The sequence below is a fragment of the Danio aesculapii genome, chromosome 24 (assembly GCF_903798145.1).
Source record: "Danio aesculapii chromosome 24, fDanAes4.1, whole genome shotgun sequence".
Classification (NCBI taxonomy): Eukaryota; Metazoa; Chordata; class Actinopteri; order Cypriniformes; family Danionidae; genus Danio; species Danio aesculapii.
The window spans coordinates 30,216,458-30,237,183 of record NC_079458.1 but is presented as its reverse complement, the minus strand read 5'-3'; the positions used below and the strand labels follow the sequence as shown (position 1 = coordinate 30,237,183).

General features: G+C 35.1%; 1 protein-coding gene across 1 annotated transcript in view; it reads right to left on the bottom strand.

Moving 5' to 3' along the window:
• The window catches only part of trpa1b (transient receptor potential cation channel, subfamily A, member 1b), an 80,429-nt gene that overhangs the window by 28,851 nt on the left and 30,852 nt on the right, over positions 1–20,726 (bottom strand). Inside the window, exons 7-11 of the mRNA XM_056451119.1 lie at positions 15,926–16,071; positions 10,019–10,155; positions 1,327–1,375; positions 1,021–1,120; positions 826–926 (exon numbers count right to left, since the gene is read on the bottom strand). Of these exons, the coding sequence (XP_056307094.1) occupies positions 826–926; positions 1,021–1,120; positions 1,327–1,375; positions 10,019–10,155; positions 15,926–16,071 (533 nt within the window). The remainder of the gene's footprint in view (positions 1–825; positions 927–1,020; positions 1,121–1,326; positions 1,376–10,018; positions 10,156–15,925; positions 16,072–20,726) is intronic.

Sequence of the window (20,726 nt, the reverse complement as noted above, 5' to 3'; positions counted from 1 at the left end):
TTTGTAATAGTTCAAAGTGGTATATTTTTTTGGTTGGTGTTGTATATTACCGTACATAAACCTTGTAGTAAACTGCCAGTATATTTTCTGTTATTTTACAGACTTATTTCTTCATGTATTATTTCTTATACATTATATTATTTTAAACTACTAAAATTTCAATAAAAGTAACATTGTTAAACTGTAGAGTTAAATTTCAACATCAAAAGTCGACAAAGCAAAGATCAAGGTCCCATCATGCAATTCACAACCCTTGTGAATTACAAAATATGGAAATTGTTAATTACCATATTTTTTTACAGTTTAGTAAATACAATAATTTATGCACAATTGCTTGCAACTACCCCTAAACCTAACAGTGCATTCTAACCTTAACCACATAGTAAGTACATAATACATAAGTACATAATAAATTACTATTACTAAGCAGTTACATGATTATTTACACTGTAACAAAGCCCCCTGTATGGTCTTATGGTAATGTAACCATATGTTGCTTCGTTTTATATACATATAAATGTTTTACATGTTAAAAAGTGTGCATTATGTAATAATCCATAACAAAGGTCACTTGGATTCTTAAGGTTTTTATTAAAATTAAGTTGTTCTATTTCTGACAAAACTTTATATTCTTTATCAAATCACAGTGTAGCTCCAAACTACAAATTCATTGTCATTCAAAAGTTATCAATTAAAATGCAATAAACTATAATATGATCACTTATTTGCTTATATATTTTAATAAGTACAGGTCACCTGGACTCTTCGGGCCTTTTTTCAAAATAAAATAGTTCTGTTTTCTGAATTTCAGGAAGATTTTCATACCTGCAAAACAGTCTCAGGAAGATTTTTCAGGCCTTTGGGTTGAAGAATGACAAAGTGGAGGAAGTTGCGACCTGTTTTGTCTTTGATTTTAAAATCTGCACCTATTTTTACCACAACAAAATGTTAAATGCATTATAATGTGCATGCAAATGACATTAGAGATAAATGTGTTGAAAATTATTGAAAATGTTTTACCAATTGACAACAGATATGCAACTGTTTTCCAAGCGCTGCAGCTGGAGGCGAGCAGAAGCGGAGACAGTCCCTTACAGTCAATAGAGTCAATTTCTGCTCCCTTTCCAAGACAAATGAGATCCAATGACAGTGTATTAAGCTTTATCAAAAGACATGTGATAAGATGATGAGATATTGGATTTTTAATATTCATTTTATAACGAGATCAATTTGAGCGATACAGCTTGTCGGTTCAAAGAGTGCACACACAGCAGAATAAAGGTTGGAGTTTGGATTATTCACAAAGCAAGTCATTCAGACATTTACCTTTGAAATAAGATATTCAGCCAACTCAACGTGATCAAACAGCGTGGCTCTATTAGGAGAAGAAAGTCATTGTTAATCTGTCAAGCATGACAATTTATCAAATATTTACTACTGCATATATATTAATAATATAAACAAATGAGAAATGAACATGTCAGAGTTATATATTCAGCACAAAGATGAAAAGAATAGGTTCTGTCTTCAATTGTATACTGTGGTATGCACATAGAAGGAGGGGATGTCTAAAGTGCCCCGCTCAAAATTTAAAGTGCTCCACCCCACCAGCCCCCAACCTACTGGAAATGAGAAGTGAAAAAGGTTCAAACGGTAAGAACATATGCACAACGATGTCCAATATTTCTGTTAACAAGAAAAAACTTATCTGCATTTATTGAATTGTGAATTAATTTACCACCGCATCTGGAGTCAAACCACATATACTATGCAGGCACTTCACAAGACATGTTTGCGTCATTCATTTTCCCTGTTCCATGTTCTTAGAGATCTTACCTAAGCATTATTTGTACCCTATCTGGCATTCAAGGTTAATTTCAATTTGAAATAAAGTCTCAGCTTCTGATTTCTGACCACTGTGTTTTGACTGTCTTTAATTTTCGATGATATGAAGGATCGCTTCGCGAACATTAAGGCCCTATTAAACACCCGGCACAATAAGGCGCAAGACGTGTTTGGTGTGATTTGTTGCTATTTTCAGACCAGTGCAACCCTAATTTTCAAGGTTTGCGCCACGTTGTTTAAATAGAAAATCCATTTGCGCCACTGGCTTTATCAATAATTACTATTTATTATAGGCTAGATTACTAATATTTGACCAACTGCCACTACATACCCTTATGCAGTCAAAATGGGTTTTCGTTTGTATAGCGTTTAGTGGCGGTTACATAATTAAATAAATGCGGCATATCCGCACGCAAAGTGAGATGCATATTATTTATTACTATTGTCTATTGTTCTAATTTCCAAAATGAATCCTTTTTGCACTTAAGTTTACAATGACAATAAAGCTTGTTAACATTTTTTAATGATTAATGAATCAATTATAATGCTTTATTTTTTTTATTTAATTTTCATTAACAAGTAGCAGGGTATTTACAGCAACTGTATATTTCTGTCCATTTACATTCCATCCCTTTGTGCCCCCTGGTGGCATAGTTGAAAACTGCTGTTACACCTAAAAACACATCGTTTAATACGCTGTGTCGCCAAACCCAGCGTTAATGCTTATTTTGAAGTGTCACCCACTGTACATTCTCATGAACTTGTAAAAGCATGATTCACCAATAGAAAAGCATGATTATGAAAATCTGTCAGCTATTGTTTATAAAAGTGTCTCCTTCTCTTTTCTGAACAGCACCTTTTGGACCAGTGTATTACAGAATCTGATCATGATGCCAATAGTCAGGATTATCATGTAAGCTTTCCATAAATATACTAAAAGTAATATGTAAAATAGTTAAAATACCCAAAAATGAAAAACAAATGTTCTTTGGAAAAAAAATGTATTGAGGAAAGCATTAAAAGGTTTTTTTTTCTCAATGTAAAGCAAGTGCTTGCCATATCTCATGGGCCACAATTCATATTATGGGAACTTGTAATCCATATATATGATGCTAACTGACAAATAAAGGTCATCTCAATTAAAATGATCAGTCATTTTTTAGAAATAAAAATGATATACTTTCTAACTTTATATAACTAAATAGACTTTCTGTAAAACACGGTAGCATCATTAAGCTTTTTTTTTTTCCTTTAAGATTTTGAACTCAAGTTTTTATTTAAAAGTAAAATGTGTGGTATTCTATTGTCTTGACTTTTGTGAGATGAAACAAAGGTTATATTTCAGTTGTTTTACTCATGTTTAGTACATCCAGTACATCCAGTGAACTTTTGTTTCAAAACTGAACCAAATAAACATTTCACATTACAGAACTGGACCAGGACAAGTATACGATTTTATTTGTTTTATTTTTGAATTGCTTTAGATTAGATGGAAATAAAATCCTGGAATGTTTTTCTTCAAAATCGACTTAAGTAAATCATATACAACTTGAATAGTCTGAGTATAAAGTAAGGAGATTGTCATTTTTGTGTAATCTGTTCCCTTAATTGAACTATTAATAAAGCAGTGTTTCAATGTTTATTGGCAGATCATGTACAACTTTCAGTGGCTTCAGGCTCCCATACAGCTAAAGAAATATGCTAAAACAGACAAAACAAGTGGACTCATGGGCATGCTGGTGTAAAAAGGAGTTGTGTTAAGGTGCATTGTTGGTGCGTAGCTATTTTGAAGAACTGAAATAGACTGTGCCATTGACCAACTAAAATCTGGTCTAAAGTCCAGCACAGAGCGTGTTGGTTATGCGTCTATACAGGTCCAAAATGCTTACACATTGCTTAATACACACAAGATGTACAACAACACACACATATCTTTACAAATAAAAAAGTTAAAGGATTAACATGTTACAAAAATTATTATTTTCTACATAAATATAAAAACCACTACCTCCATGCCTTCTTCATGTCACAGGGTTTTTTTTTTCAGTTTATTCATGACCATTTGCATTTGTATATTATTAATATTATAATATTAGTATTTTGTATTAAATGCATATTTATATTTACTTTAATAAAAACAAGTTTAGATTTGTCTACCTGTTGAATTTTGGAGACGTATGCATCACCATATGGGGCATAAGAATAGGACGTGTGTTTGGATATAACTCTTTTTGTTTTACCACACTTCATTATTATTGTTCATTTATTTGTTTGCTGGAAAATAGAACTGAATTTAGAAATAGTTTTGAAACAAATCTTTGTGCTTAATAAACAAAATTGAATATGTAGGCTAATGGATGTCTTCAGCGGAGTGCGTACAACACCGTTTCCTTATCCACGAAAGTAAAGTAAAGAGTAACAATACAGAGAACAATACAATAAAGAAAAAGTACAATAAAGAGAAAGTAAAGAGGTTGAATGGAGGAGGCTCGTTCTTTATCCTTGTGCTGCAGATGGTTTGTTTAACTGTTTTCTCGCTATTATAGCATTCAGTTTTTCCACTTACAAAGTCTGCATGTAAATAGCAATTGCGCCATGGCGCGATCCAACTGACTTTTAAAGGGAATGGGAGATGAGACTCTGATTGGTTTAATGCACGCTATGCTTAAAACACACCCATAACTCATTAAAAGATTAAGCACAGCCCTTTTAGACCATGCGCTGGAGTGCAAACTGTACAGTATTTTCCGCCCTTAAAATAGTAAAAATGGATTCGGACATGCCCTTAATGCTTTTGCGCCGTGTGCTTTAGACTTTGAGCCTAGATCGTTAAAATATAGTCCTAATATTGTGTTCACATCGGACGCTGCACGGATAAATCATGCTATTCGTGTGTAAATAGACATGTGAACATTTTGAGTTTACTGGATTCATTCACGCGTCAAATCCACTTCACTTGCGCATCGGATTCACTTCACAACACACGTGGATTCGCGTGATGGGCGGGGCTACTGTCTGCTCTGTGACTCTAGCTTTGTTACTAAATGGCTATCATGGATTTTAACGAGAGAGTAGTTGTGTTTATGTGCTTTTAGGAATGTTGTAAAACAGCGTTGATACGTTTGGAGCCATGTCTACTAGATCCATTCAGAGGTGCACCCAGCTCTGTTAGTACATAAACACCTACAGAAACTACACCTGAATGATGGAAGCTTTCAGCGGTGCTGAACAAGACAAAACTCAAGATTGGTTAACGCATCATGAATGTCTGCTGAACTTAACATTTTTCAACTTAAGTCTATCACACGTTCAATCGCGCAAAATGCTCAACTCGTGCCGCTTCATTCGCACAAATCACATCATTCACGCCGCCTCATTCGCGCGTATCGCACTGCAGGTTGTCTATTGCATTGACTTAACATGTAAATCACTTGCGCTTGGCGCTTTTTCCGCATCTGGTGCGAATGCAGCATAAGACTATTGATGAACAAAACCAGGCAGCACTGTGGCTCAGTGGTTAGCATTGTCTCTTTACAGCAAGAATGTCACTCGTTTGAATCCCGGCTGTATTTGGCATTTATGTGTGTAGTTTGCATGTTTTCCCTGTGTTTGCATGTGTTTCCTCTGGATGCTCTGGTTTACCCCACAGTGTGTGTGTGTGTGTGTGTTTTAATAATGATATTGTTCAAACTTATTGTTCTGTTTAAGTCTCATAAGTCAGCCCCAGGATCCTCTGCAGGAAAAGTTAGCTTTTTTAAATAAATATTTCACTGTATTTCTTGTAGTCTAAATAAGTTACGAGTGTAAAATTCAGTGTGGATTCGCTCAAAGGTCAGACAGTTTATGTTTCTATTTCATTTTGATGTTCTGTGTTGTACTCCTGGCAGTGCATCAGCCAGTAAATAATTTAAAGAGCAATATTTTAAACAAAGCTTGTACTGTAAGTGGTCTTCTGTGAGCATTTCTGCACACCTTAGGTCATTTTAAAAGGAATAGTTCAACCCAAAATGAAAATCTTCCCAGTTGAATAATTCACCAAATGCCACTGATTTTTGCAGATCTCCTATAATCTAACTAGACATGGCAATACATTCACAGCAGGTCAAGATGTGTGAACTTTTTAAAGTACACAGTTTGAGTCTAAAGAAATGAAATGTACCCCAAATGAACCCCAAATTCGAAAAGGTTGTGACAGTATGGAAAACGAGTCTGGCACAGTCTGATTGATTGAAGGTGTTGAAAGATTTGTAAATGACAATGGGCCTTTTAGAAACAAGAATCTACAGTTTTATCTTATATAGAGGGTCATAAATGGCATTGCCTATACTCTCTCTGAAATCCTTCTTGATGTCTTAACAGAAAGACTATGGCAAGTTTTTTTTTTTTTCTTTCAGTCCTCCACAATGAGTTTGTCAGTAACTGTACTGTGACATTTACCCATAGCACAAAACTCCTCTCCATTAACAAATTCCAAACATGGAGATAAGAGACTCGGTGCAGTGCAATCTGAGCTGCATCCAATCCTTTTTAATGGGCTCACCTAACCCCACCCCTTACCCTACCTCTCAGTGACGTCACTCGCTCTATTTGAGTGCACTGAGTCTGACATCGCATCGCTGAGTGATGCAATCTCAGCTTGCTTCACAAAGGATGCATCCAGATACTATTGTATTAAACTGGTTATGTTAGCCTTTATGATGTGTCTTTGTGGTTTTTTTACGCTCTTGTTTTTATAAATGAGTTGCTAGTTCTGCCCTCTTGATGCTATTATGCATGTCATTAAAGAGGGCAAGCAATGTGGTGATTATCTGTGAAGCTACATGTAGTCTGACATGTTTCTTGTCACACAGGAATGTACACTATAATCTACCATATTTTAGTCTCTCATGATAATGTTAAAGTCTGAACCCAGTAACAGTACGGAACACATAAAAACATCGGTAACACCTGGGTCACATTCAAGTGTATTATGATTTATGTGGTTTTCCGGATTGAATGATATAACATTGTGGAAATGTAGTGTAATGTTGTGCAACGAGGTTTAAGATACGTTTTCTCTTGCTTGATGAATGTGTCAGAAACAGCAGCCCAATCAGCAGCAACACAGTGGGACCAAGTAAAGTCTGTTCTCTTTTACTCTGGTTGGCAAGGGCAGCGACTGTAACATTGAATGTATTTTAGCATTAAACACATTTATCAGTAGTTTCTGGATGCAGCCTTTATGATGCAAGCTGAGATTGCATCACTCAGCAATGCAATGTCAGACACAATGCACTCAATGGAGTGAGTGACGTCACTGTGAAGGATAGGGTTAGGGGTGGGGTTAGGTGAGCACATTAAAAAGCATTAGATGCATCTCAGATTGCACTGCACCAGGTCTGCATCCAGACCCCTCTCACATTTATACCAATTTAATCAGGTTCTAAAACTTATTTAAAAAAATCTCAGCTGATATAGTTACAACTCATCTGAACAGGGTGTTTAATGAATCATCAATAAAAACTATTTGCAACATTTAGTTGAGGCTAAATGCTATTTAGATGCTTTTCATTGATCAGATCACATATTGTATGAAAGTAGATGATGCTAAACACAGGTGTACAGTATATGAGGTGTTACAGTTATGTGTAAAAATAAATTATATCTCACTTCAAATCAGATTTTTGGTCATCTTGCACCTTCTCTTCAGATAGCAGCCCTCATGCAGCTCTACTACTTTGGTATATTTAGTTTTGTGAAATACAGATTTGTGAAAGTTTTATTTTATGTATGAAATAATTCATGTGCTTTAAATGCTTTTATTTCAGCCATGAATCTGTCACCGAATAAGTAGCACATAATCTGACCTTTCAAAATACCTAAAAATGCCTGAAATTCCTAATTTTATTCATAAAGACATTCAATCTAATTAAAGCGGGTCGCACACCGGATATGCCACTCTATGATGCGACACAGCGCCCACATGACAGTTGGAAGTATCACACACCAGACACGCACATTCACATGCTATTTAAAATAAAACTATTCAGATGGCACTCTTGTGGCATGGCAGAAAAATGAACAGTGTCCTGAGTTGCAGCTGGGCACCGCAGAAAGCCGCCGCCATTTTAGAATTCTAAAATGCATGTCGCTGCGTGGTGCGACGTGGGTCATTCCCGAGAGGTGCATCTTGGTGTGTGACCCCCTTAATTCTGATGTTTTAAAATATTTGTTAATGCAGTTTGAATGTATACAACATAGGTTTCAAACTCAAACAACGGCAGCTCTGCACAGTTTTGCTCCAACCCTGATCAAACACAGCTGATCTAAATAATCAAGGTATTCAAGAGTCATGATCACCTCCATTAGATGGATCAGATGTGTTTGATCAGGGATGGAGCAAAACTGTGCAGAGCTGCCGCCCTCCAGGAATCAAGTTTGAGACCTATGATATACAATAATTTACAGTATATGATATAAATACTGTACTAAAGAAATAAGAAAAAAGACCAAGTTGTATATTTTACATTGCTCAATTCATAAAATATAAATTATTTCAATGCTTTAACGATTACTTTATATTTTAACTAGAAAAATGTTCACCCACAAAAATGAGTACAACAAAGTTAAAGTTTTTGTTTGTTTGTTTGTTTGTTTGTTTTTTGTTTTAGTGCATACTGAGCACATGTAAATTGTGCAATTTTATTTAGTAATAAAATAATAATAAGAGAAATGTGTTCCCATTGATTCAATTGACCAAAACACATCCAGGTGTTAACAGGGCCAATGATTCTTCAAATATTTTCTTTTTATCTTTTTTTTTTTTTCAAAAGAGTTGCAATTAAAGCCTTCCATAATTAAGAATTTTATCAAAGAATTAAATTCAGCTATTTTAAAATATGCAAAAATATGCATGTTACTAAAGCTGCTAACATTTAAAATATGTTTACTTAAACAAATGGAATTCTCTGACCATACTTCGCATTGAGAGTATGTGCCCAGGGTTATATATTTGAGAACCATGAAATATGTGCCCTGGGCTACGTACGGTTACATTTTATGTGTAAAATAAATGCTACAGGACGGTTTGACACCACCGCTGAATGCTTTTCCTCCATATGGATGGCTTTTCCAGCATAACCAGTTTGTTCAGTAACACGGCATATACGGTGAAGGACTTGGGACTCGACGTGACCTGGACAGGGTTCCGGCAAAATATGGTTCCAGGAAACCACACATAAAAAAACGCAGCATGAAATCATGGTAAAATCACCCAGTCACTCTGTTTTTATTCTCTTCTAGTTTGCTTTTAAAAACACAATTGATTGTGTTTAGGGAAGGGGGTGGGTGCAGGTCATTTAATAGCAAGCTGATGCACAACAACAACCCAGTTTCTCTCTCTTGGATGTACATGAGAAATGGCCCCAGTAACATATTTGTGACTGTCAAAAATCTAAAAGGATGACCTCTTGTGGATTTGTGAAATCAAAAACTGCAAGCATACATAGCCATATGCAGTTCTCAGATATGTAGCCCTGGGAACGTATCTCCCAACCCAGGCTCATAGTGAAAACATTGATACATATATATATATATATATATATATATATATATATATATATATATATATATATATATATATATATATATATATATATATATATATTTTTTTTTTTTTTTTTTTTTTTTTTTTTTTTTGGAGAGCATTTCATTGTCCCAGGAGCTACACTTTTTGCAGTTTTTGTTTTCGTGAATTCACCAGAGGCCGCTATGTACGCTTTTTCAGATCTCAAATTTTTCTAATGAGTGCCATTCATGCCTGCTGTTCTCACGTAAATCCACCAGAAGCCGCTGTCGACTGACTGTTTGACTGACTGACTGAATGACTGACTGACTGACCAATCGACTGATGCACCCTCCTCCTTCCCTAAACCCAAAAATAGTGTTTTCAAAAGCACCGATTGACCCACTGACGGCCCCATAGCGTTAAAATCGAAATTCAGCCATACGTACTCCAGAAATCTCCAGAAATGTATATAGGGCTACATTTTCTGAATGAGTCTATGTTGGTATCTTTAATAAACCTGGGTTGCATAATGTAAACTGACATTAAATAAATCAGTGCTTAGATTAACCAGGAGCATAAATCTCATCCCATAATGTCTACTTTAGAGCAATACGACATTCCACTGACCTATGCAAAGGGGTCCGATTGGCTCCATCCCGGATGTTAACGATATCTTCTGTTCTGTTGTAAGAGGAAAGCATGATTTTGACAGCCTCCAGAGAACCCTGACTGCAGGCAAAGTGGAGGGCCGTGCATTTGCCACTCTGCGAAAACAAATCAAGCCACACACATACAGACACCGAGATGGAAGGCGGCTATTAGCCTGACAGAAGTAGAAGAGGCAGGGTCAGGTAATGCAAGAGGGGGACAATCTCTCAGCTGCTGCACCAGTAACACGAACCATTAATGAGAAAGAGTGCCCTGAATTGCCGTGGCAATGGACAGAACGACCAAGCTCAGTTATAAACGTAAGTGGCTGCAATTTGTATCAATTTAACTATCTGAAGCTATTACTGAATGCATCAACCTCACTGCTATGGACTGAAGACGACAAATGGAGAAGTCACTAGTGTGCTTGTGTGGTCCAGATTGGGGGTCAGGTATTCAGGCTAATTTTGAATTCTTTTTTTGTTTTTTACAAGGTATATTTATAAATTTAGTCCCTAAAACATTTCTCAGGGTGCATTGGGCTTTTATGTACTCTATTAAATAGATTTTAATAAAATCAGGTTTGACTTTAATGGGCTCTTAATTAAATTACAGAAATTGAGGTCATGAAACCTAAATAATAATGACATGCCACAAGTCATAAATATGAGAGTGATTTCATGCATGCTAATGACAACTGTCATTAACTGTCATTCACTCAAAATGACAGTTATGTCATTTTAAATGCAAAGGTGGCATTGTTTGAGATGTTTTTGTTATGAAAACTTGATAGGGCAGGGCGATAAAATCGTATCAATATTTATCGACCAAACACCATTGTCAATATCGAGAAAAAAATGATTCGGTATGAAGTTCCGGTATGGAGGCTATAGTTTTATTAAAATGTAGCTGCTGAGCGAGTGCCTTGGAAGCAATGCCAAGAAGCTTAGAGTGTAAGTTTGTTATTTGCACATTGGAGCGACGTGCCTATGTTGTGCAAGTGGCGCACAAGTGACGTGTGTGCATTTTCCAGCTGCATCCAGTTGAAAACATCTGAACTTTTTCACGAGCGCAACTCAATTCATGTAAGTTGAACTAACCAATATGCTTCATGCTTTGTATGGAATGTACAGATTTCAGTAATAACGGTAGACTAATTACCTCAGACAAACACATCGCATCCAGACACTGCAGTGTTTTTTACTTTTATCAATAAACTAGCATCCGAGCTGAATCATTTGTTCATTTGTCATCATCTGAGAAAACGCTTGACGGTCGCCTAGTTACAAGAGACGACAGGGGAGCGTGAGAGCAAAGCTCATTGTAAATGGTGATGGAAACCTTGAGCTCGTACTTGTCACTTTAGGTCAGAATAAAAAACACATGTGGAAATGAGTACCGTATAGCAGCAGGGAGGATTTTGTAAATAAAAAAGGATGTAAGGATGTCGCCAGAGTGGCTTTTTGGTTTCTTTTCTTGTGCATCCCAGCCACTAGCTCCCCATCTGAAAGATTTGTTAGCATAGGGGGTGATGTAGTCATTCAACTTCACAATTTGTAATGTTGCAATATTTATTTGAATAATGATGGTTAGTTCCTTTACTTAAAGCTCAGATTTGGTTATCATAATTTGTTTTGTTTACAGAGTTTGAGGTTTACTGTATCATTATTATTGACACCTTACAGATGTTGATCTACCATAAAGTTTGCTTTGATTGCTCAGTATTAACGCTTTACCATTACAAACATTTTGTAACCTTTTATTTATCAAGTTTAAGAGTCTCTCTAACACTTATGTTTATTTTATTATAAAGAGATGAGATTTTGTTAATTTTTTTTTTTTACAAATGTGTTTTTGACTATTATAACTATTTGCCTTGGTAATGTCTGTTAATGTTAATAAAGTAGTTAAATAAATAAAAAATTCTAATAATTATAAATGTATTGATAAAAAATATTCAATAATAATCAATATCGAATGATATGAAACATGATATTGTGATACTTATTTTTTGCAATATCACCCAGCCCTACAACTTGACAAAACAAAAATACATCATACCCTCTCTTTGTCTTTTTTTATGACAACTTGACGATTTTTTTTTTAAAGCAATAATAATTTATGTAATCATTGTCTTGACAGCTAATTTGATTGTGATTTGATGCTTTGCAAAAGTTTGTAATTAAAAAGTAATATAATCAGCCAGCTTTTCAACCCCAAGCTCATTCTGAAAACGTAGTCCTATGGACGTTTCTAGAGACCGCGAAATACGTTCCGGGTGGTACGTATTTTTGCAGTTTGTGTTTTCGCGAATGCATGAGAGGTCACTGTGTGTGCTTTTTCATATCTCAAATTTCTCTTGCGAGTGCCGTTTACACCCGTTGTTTTCGCGTAAACCCAAAAGAGGCAGCTGTCGACTGACTGTCTGTCTGACTGACTGAATGACTGACTGGCCGACTGACCAATCGACTGACCCACCCTCCTCCTTCCCTAAACCCAACCAATTTTATCGATTGACCAGCCCACCCACTTACTTCCCTAAACCCAACCAACTATTACAAAAGCCGTCCAGAAAAAGAAAAGCCCTCGTCTGATTATTACCAGGTTTTCAGATTTTACCACATTCTCACCCTGTTAGTCACTTGTTCATTTTATTTTTTTGGATTCTGTTTTTGTCTTACCTCATTTCTGGAACCACTCTTGGTCGCACTTTATATTAAGTGTCCTTAACTACTATGTACTTGCATCAAAAAATAAACACAATGTACTTACTGTGTTCATAATGTATTTGAGAACACTTGTGGTGCTCTTGAGTTGGGATAGGAGTAGGGTTATGGACAGGTTTGGTGGTATGGGTAGGTTTAAGGGTGAGTTAAGTTCCACTCTGCCTTTCAAGTCCGCAGGCGTACACGACAAGCTAACTAGACAAACAGTTCCAGCCGGAAAGCCCTCCACACAGAGGTAAGTGGTCAGTCGGTAAGCGTGAAAAGAAACGGTATCATACCGCCCCGTAGCATTCATTTAAAAAATGAAATGCATCTATACGTACCTCTGGCTATATAATTCACCGTCTCCAGAAACGTCCATGGGACTACGTTTTCAGAATGAGCCTGTGTTGTAGTTATTCCTTACGCCGAGTAAGAAACTTGAATAGGCCTAGGCTATTATAATAAAGAATATCCTCTCTGTATGTGAAACTAAATAAATTGCTAAATATGAAATACACATAAAAAGTGTAAAGTCTGCAGCCCATAACTAAGATGCAAAGTTATTTGTGTATGTTGCATATTTAACAAACCGTTTACTATGAATTTTATGTAATTGTGCTCACATTGATAATTGAATATTAAACAGAAGATGTCATTACGCTGCTGTACCGTCAGCCATTCGTTGCATTGCTGATCATGATTTTGAGGATTGGTAGATCTGTCCATCACATCACACAAGCAGCAATTTCAGATCTCAGATAAACTTTAATCTGATTTGCGAACTTGTTTAAAGAACCTCTCTTAGCCAGAGATCAGTTATAAAGATTAAAAGATCCAGGATCTGTCAAATCATCCTAGATAATTTAAGCGAGGTACAAAGAATGGACCCCTGGTCTTTTGACAATAATGTTTATGACAGATTTATGACACAATATGTTGATAATGTCAAGTTGTCATGAAAAAGACAGGTTGTGATATTTCATCATAACATCATAAAGACATCTCAAAAATAACTGAGCTGATGACAGTCAATGACATTAACACGGTTGTTGTCAATAACAGTCCGTGTCATGATTATAAATGTCTCATGACAGTCTTATGAACACCTCTTCAAGAAAAGTATTACCCACAAATTTGATTAAACATTTTTAAATGTATGTTTATAGTAAAAATGAAGTCTAATTAAGTAGCTACTGTATATAACTTTGTCACTGTCCAATGTTATAAAACTATTCTGAAACGTGATAAAAATAATGTGGGCAAGAGGGGACAGAAGAGAATGAAAACCAAGCGTAAAGAGAACCAATGATGCTTCAAATGTTTACTTCCATTCCTAAAGCCGGTAAAAGATAATGCATCTAACCCTGCTGCTACAAACTGAAGATGACAATGGCTGCAATGCGATTTCAGAATTATGACATTAAGGTCCTATTAGGCATATACTGTATGCCAATTTTGTTATATTTATCCCCAATTCAATTTAGGTTTTCTCAGGGAGTGGTGGGGTTTAATGTATTACAAAGCTTTTACAGAAATAAGTCTTGATGATAATGGACTCTTGATTATATTTCACAAAATTGTAGACTATCTTATTACAGCCATAAGACAAGTATGATAAAATATGTTTATGACAGAATTCAAATTAGTAGAAAATGTAGTCAGCTCAGCGGAAGCTTGAAAATTAAAACCACAAATTGGATGATTTATATTATTTTTTAAGCCATTCTATAGCCTATTTATGCACAAATAATGTTCTGGCAAGTCATAATTGTAAAATATTCTGTTGAATTATTAGCCCCCCCGAATTATAAGCCCCCTGTTTATTTTTTCCCCAATTTCTGTTTAACTGAGAAGATGTTTTCAACACATTTCTAAACATAAAACTTTTCATAACTCATTTCTAAAAACTGATTTCTTTTATCTTTGCCATGATGACAGTAAATAATACTTGACTGGATATTTTTCAAGACACTTCTATACAGCTTAAAGTGACATTTAAAGGCTTAACTGGGTTAATAAGGTTAACTAGGCAGGTTAGGGTAATTAGGACAGTTATTGTATAATGATGGTTTGTTCTGTAGACTATCAAAAAATATATAGCTTAAAGGGGCTAATAATTTTGACCTTAAAATGGTTTTTAAAAAATTATAAACTGCTTTTATTTTAGCCTAAATAAAACAAATAGGACTCCATAAGAAAAAAAATATATTATATCAGACATCCTTGCTCTGCTAAACATAATTTGGGAAATATTCAAAAAAGAAAAAAGTCAAAGGAGGGCTAATAATTCTGACTACAACTGTATATCATATTTAATATATTTGACAACTTTATCACATTAAAACTTTATTGTTGTCATAATTTAAATCCTAATTATTTATTTATGCCATTTTTTTTTTGTCTGTTTGTCACCTATTTTAGTATTGTGACTTTTCTTTTTTTTTTAAAAAGAGATATGAAAACCAAGAAACAAAAAAATGCTTTGGTAAATCATCAAAAGGGAAAGATAAATAGTTTAAATTATGAGGCAAGAATTTATCATTATAAAAATATAACAAATATGCCATAAAATATGCAAAATAATTGAATTCATGACAGAAAATGATAAATGTACCATACATTTAAAAATGTGTGCAGTATAATAGACATACTTTACAGTAAGTAATCAGATAATATATTTATGTAATATTAAATAAAAATTTTAACTATTTACATATGAGTTTATTAATCATAGTTCAACACAATGCAATATTAAAATCTAAAACTGTTAACAGTGAGTTAGCATAAACTAACAATACGCAACTGTATTTCCATTAACTAATATTAAATAAGAATAATAAATCTATAATTAATGTATAGTTCATTGCTTGTTCATGTTAGTAAACACAAAATCTAACATTTACTAATGGAACCTTATTGTAAAGTGTTAATGAGTATGTAGTAAGAGGATAATAAATGATGATTAAACTTTCTGTTTTGAGCTCAAATCCGTTTGTGTAGTTTCTAATTTCCTGTAATACTATACAGTTCTTTGTACTACCATATACTCCCTTAAGAAAAACAAGCTCTTTTTTTTTGACCACAAGCCTTGGGCCTTCAAGTCTGCTAAGTTCTTTGATCGTTTTAGGTTTTAGTTTTACATGTATAATGAAATGTTTATACTTGAAACAGCAGTTACCTGATGTTGTTCTACTTTGGCTCCTTTCAAGATGCAGAGTTTTATCACCTCGATGTTGCCTCCACGTACAGCCAGATGGAGAGGAGTGCTTTTGGACTTATCCAAATAATTAATGTGCACTGTAGATAATACACCCAATTCTTCTCCTGCGTGAGGGTGAGAAAGACATGTTGTTTTAATACTTGACATTTCAAACAGACAAATAAAAAGGTATACATTTTGAATCAAAGAAATAAGCAATACTACTACTACACTATAAAAATGTGGTTATGTTAGCCCAAATTGGGTAAAGTATTGACTAGCCCAACTGTTGGGTTATAATTGGTTTATAAAAAAATAAAATAAACTGATTTAGTGTAAAGGATGGCACGGTGGCTCAGTGGTCAGCAATGTCACCTCAGAGCAAGAAGGTCACTGGTTTGAATCCACAGTCTAAAAACATGCAGTATAAGTGAACTGGATAAACTAAATTACCCGTAGTGTATGAGAGTGTGTGTGAATGTGAGAGTGGGTGATTCCCGGTACTGGGTTGTGGCTGGAAGGGCATCCACTGCGTAAAACATATGCCGGAACAGTTGGCGGTTCATTCCTCTAATAAATGAGAAACTAAGCCGAAGGAAAATGAATGAATGAATGAATGAATGAATGAATGATTTAGTGTACAACTAATAATAATGAAGCTGTAAACATTTACTAATGCTTATATGTCACTCCAAACCTCAACGTTTTTCTATAAAAACACAAACATTAAATTTCTTGTGAATATTTTGGTCAGTCTTTTCAATAAATGGGGCCACGGTTTTCATAGAGATATCCGAGACTATTTAAATTTGGAAATATTAGCCTTTTTTTGTAACAATTTTTTTACTAATAAAATGCATCAATATAGTTTATTATTATTCATATTTTTTTATGCTTGTTTAAACTTCAAATAACATTTTTTTATTTACATTACTGTAATTATTACATTACATAAACTATATTACACTTTTAGGGAAATCAACATATAATCAACAAAATAATATATTTTACCTGAGACCTTATACAGGCATGTATGTATTTTTTCCATGTAAATCATTGCAGGTTTATGTTAATCCATATCATGCAAATTTAGCTCCCTATACAAGAAAATGATAAAATCATATATTTTTTTATGTACTTATTAGAAATATTATTAAACTGGTCATACTGTACGTGACACTTTTTACAGTAAATATTTTTGTGGGCTTTTGTTTTTCAAAGCACTTTTTGGCATAGTGAAATAAAACCATTGTCTGTTAATCATGGGACGAAAACTATTAATCTGCATTCTGATGATGATGATGATGATGATGATGATGATGATGATGATGATGATGATGATAAAAATTAAATATGCTGTTACAGATGTGGCCGATTAGACACATAATTATTTTTGCTTTACTCAACAAATAATACACCATCAACCTCATCTACCCAGAAAAGACTAGATGGTCAATGTGTAATATGATTCCTAAGGTATTTATGACACAAAGGAATGCACTTGGAATGGACACAGAGACATGGTCAAGCTCCTATACAACTTGCTTAAGATTAATAAACTGGACGATTCGTTTGTTCAGATTTAAAGTGTAGATTCTTTTGAAGTCCCCTTCAAATTAATCTTCAATTCACTTTGAGCTAATTTGCTATATATGCTTTGTTAATTTTGGTCGTACAGATATGAGTAAGATATCACATAATACCGTAAAGAGTCTAATTTTATTTCTGATAGATTACTGATAGATTAATATTACACACAGTGAATGTGAGCTCCATCACTAAGCACTTCTGGCAGGGTATTTTCTTCTTCAGTGGATGGTAAAAGAAGCAGTAAACTCCTTGGAAATGTTCAATTGTGTCTACAGTTCCAGGAATGACACAAAGGTATGGAACCTTTAATGCCTCTGTTGAGTTCAGTTTGTGTCATTAAGATTTATTGTATATATTTTGATGACATCGTGGACCATGTTGTAAATGAACTACAATCAAACAAAAATGCTCATTCTAAATCTCCTCATTAACCTGCTTCGGTCACATTTCACATTAAAGGAAGTTCATTGTTCTCTCAAAGTGAGAAACACCATCAATATTCATGGCATCGAGAGTCCTGTGTATTCAGGAAAGCGTCTCACAAAAGTTAAATTAATATATTGTTTTATGTGAATGAGTGGGCCTTGTTTTGCAGTAAAACCTCTAGCCTGTCACATTCAGTAAACAAAAGCTTTGTCCAGATATACTGCTTACACTCTGTTTCCTGGTATTTCAGTGAGAAAAAAAAAACGTCAGACCCCAGAGTGTTAACTAAAAGAGTGTTTGACTTTTTACACACACACATTTGTACAGCTTTCCTTATGAGAACTTACTATTTTTTTTTTGGTTTCTATATTACACAAATTGTATTTTCTATTCCCTACTCCAATCCTCCCACTATACTCAACCTCAAACACCCTAGATTTTCAAAATACTTCATTGTGTGTGATTTATGAGCCATTTCCTCAAAGAAACCAAAAACAAAACAATAACAACAACAATGTCCCCACAAGACCAAAATCTACTGGTATTGCTATACTTGTAGTAGACAGTGCATCTGGAAAGTATTCACAGCACTTTTTCCACATTTTTTTATGTTACAACCTTATTCCAAAATTGATTAAATACATTTATTTCCTCAAAATTCAACACACAATACCCCATAATGACAATGTGAATTTTTTTTTTTTTTTTTTGCAAATGTATTCAAAATAAATAAAAAATCCTGAAAAATTACATGTACATAAGTATTCACAGCCTTTGCTCACTATTTTGTTGATGTACCTTTGGCAGCAATTACAGCCTCAAGTCTTTTTGAATATGATGCCACAAGGTTGGTACACCAGTCTTTGGGAATTTTTGCCAATTCCTCTTTGCAGTACCTCTCAAGCTCTATCAGGTTGGATGGGAAGCGACTGTGTGCTGCCATTGTCAGATCTCTCCAGAGATGTTCAATAGGATTTAGTTCTGGGCTCTGGCTGGGTCACTCAAGGACATTCACTGAGTTGTTGTGAAGCAACTCCATTGAGATTTTGGCGGTGTGCTTTGGGTAATTGTCCTGCTAGAAGATGAACCGTCAATCCAATCTGAGGTCAAGAGCATTCTGAAGCAGATTTTCATTCAGGATGTCTCTGTACATTGCTGCATTCATCTTTTCCTCTATCCTTACTAGTTTTCCAGTTCCTGCTACTGAAAAACATCCCCACAGCATGATGCTGCCACCACAATGCTTTACTGTACCGATGGTATTAGCCTGATGATGAGAGGTGCCTGGTTTTCTTCAACGTAACGCCTGGCATTCACTCTAAAGATTTCAATATTAGGCTCATCAGACCAGAGATTTTGTTTCTTACGGTCTGAGAGTCCTTCAGATGCCTTTGTCGGAGGTCAACAGACAATTCCTTTGTCTTCATGCTTGGTTTGTGCTTTGACATGCACTGTCAACCCTGGGACCTATTATAGACAGGTGTGTGCCTTTTCAAATCATGTTCAATCAACTGAATTTACCATAGGTGAACTCCAGTTAAGCTGCTGAAACATCTCAAGAATGATCAGTGGAAACAAATCGTATCTGAGCTCAATTTACAGCTTCACGGCAAAGGTTGTAAATTTTGTGATTTTTCAGGTTTTTTTATTTTTAATAAATTTGCAACTTTTTTCACATTGTCATTATGGGGTATTGTGTGTAGAATTTGGAGGAAATTAATTATTTAATTAATTTTGGAATAAGACTGTAATATAAAAAAAGTAAAAAAAAGTGAAGCACTACAAATATTTTTTGGATGCACTGTATTTAATTATTTTTATACTGTACAAAACTATATTTTTTTCGCCTACCCCAACTCAACCCCTAAACCCAACCTTCACAGAAAACAATGTGCATTTTTACATTTTTAAATGCTTAATTATGTGTGATTTGAGAGCTGATTGTCTCATGGGGACCAGAAAAATTGTCCCCACAAGGTCAAAATTTACTGGTATTGATGAACATTTGGTCCCCACAATATACAAGATACCCAATGTTCCTCAGAAGCATATATTAAAGTTCCTATCATAGCTTTAATAAGTGGTGTTAGTGAGGCCAGCAGTGGGTGCTCAACCTGTGGTCTGTGTGGGTCTTAACGCCCCAGTATTGTGAAGGGGACTCTATTTTGCTCAGTGAGTGCCGTCTTTCAGATGAGATGTTAAACCGAGGTCCTGACACTCTGTGGTCGTTACCAGCATGTCCTTCGAAAAGAGTAGGGGTTTAACCCCGACATCCTGGCCACTGCCCACTGGTCTCTGTCCATCATGGCCTCCTAACCATACCCATATCAAAATTGGCTTCATAACTCTGTCTCCTCTCCACCAATTAGCTGGTGTGTGGTGTGCGTCTGACGCAATATAGCTGCCGTCGTGTCATCCAGGTGGATGCTGCACACTGGTGGTGGATGAGGAGACCCCCCCCCCTCCCTAATGTGTAAAGTGCTTTGAGTGCCCAGAAAAGCGCTATATAAATGTATGGAATTATAAATATGAATTAATAATACTGTATAATTCGCACAATGGGGGAAACATTCATTAAAACATATCTTCCTATATCTACATCCTAATGAGAGTAATACTTATAAAACTTAAATGACATCTTTTCTGGTGATTTCCATCTGTCATGTCCTGTGTACTTCAACCCCAGATACACAAGCAGTTGCTGTGGTAGCAAACTCCTCAATGTGTTGCTTATGTTGACTTACATTTATTTTAAGGAATTGTG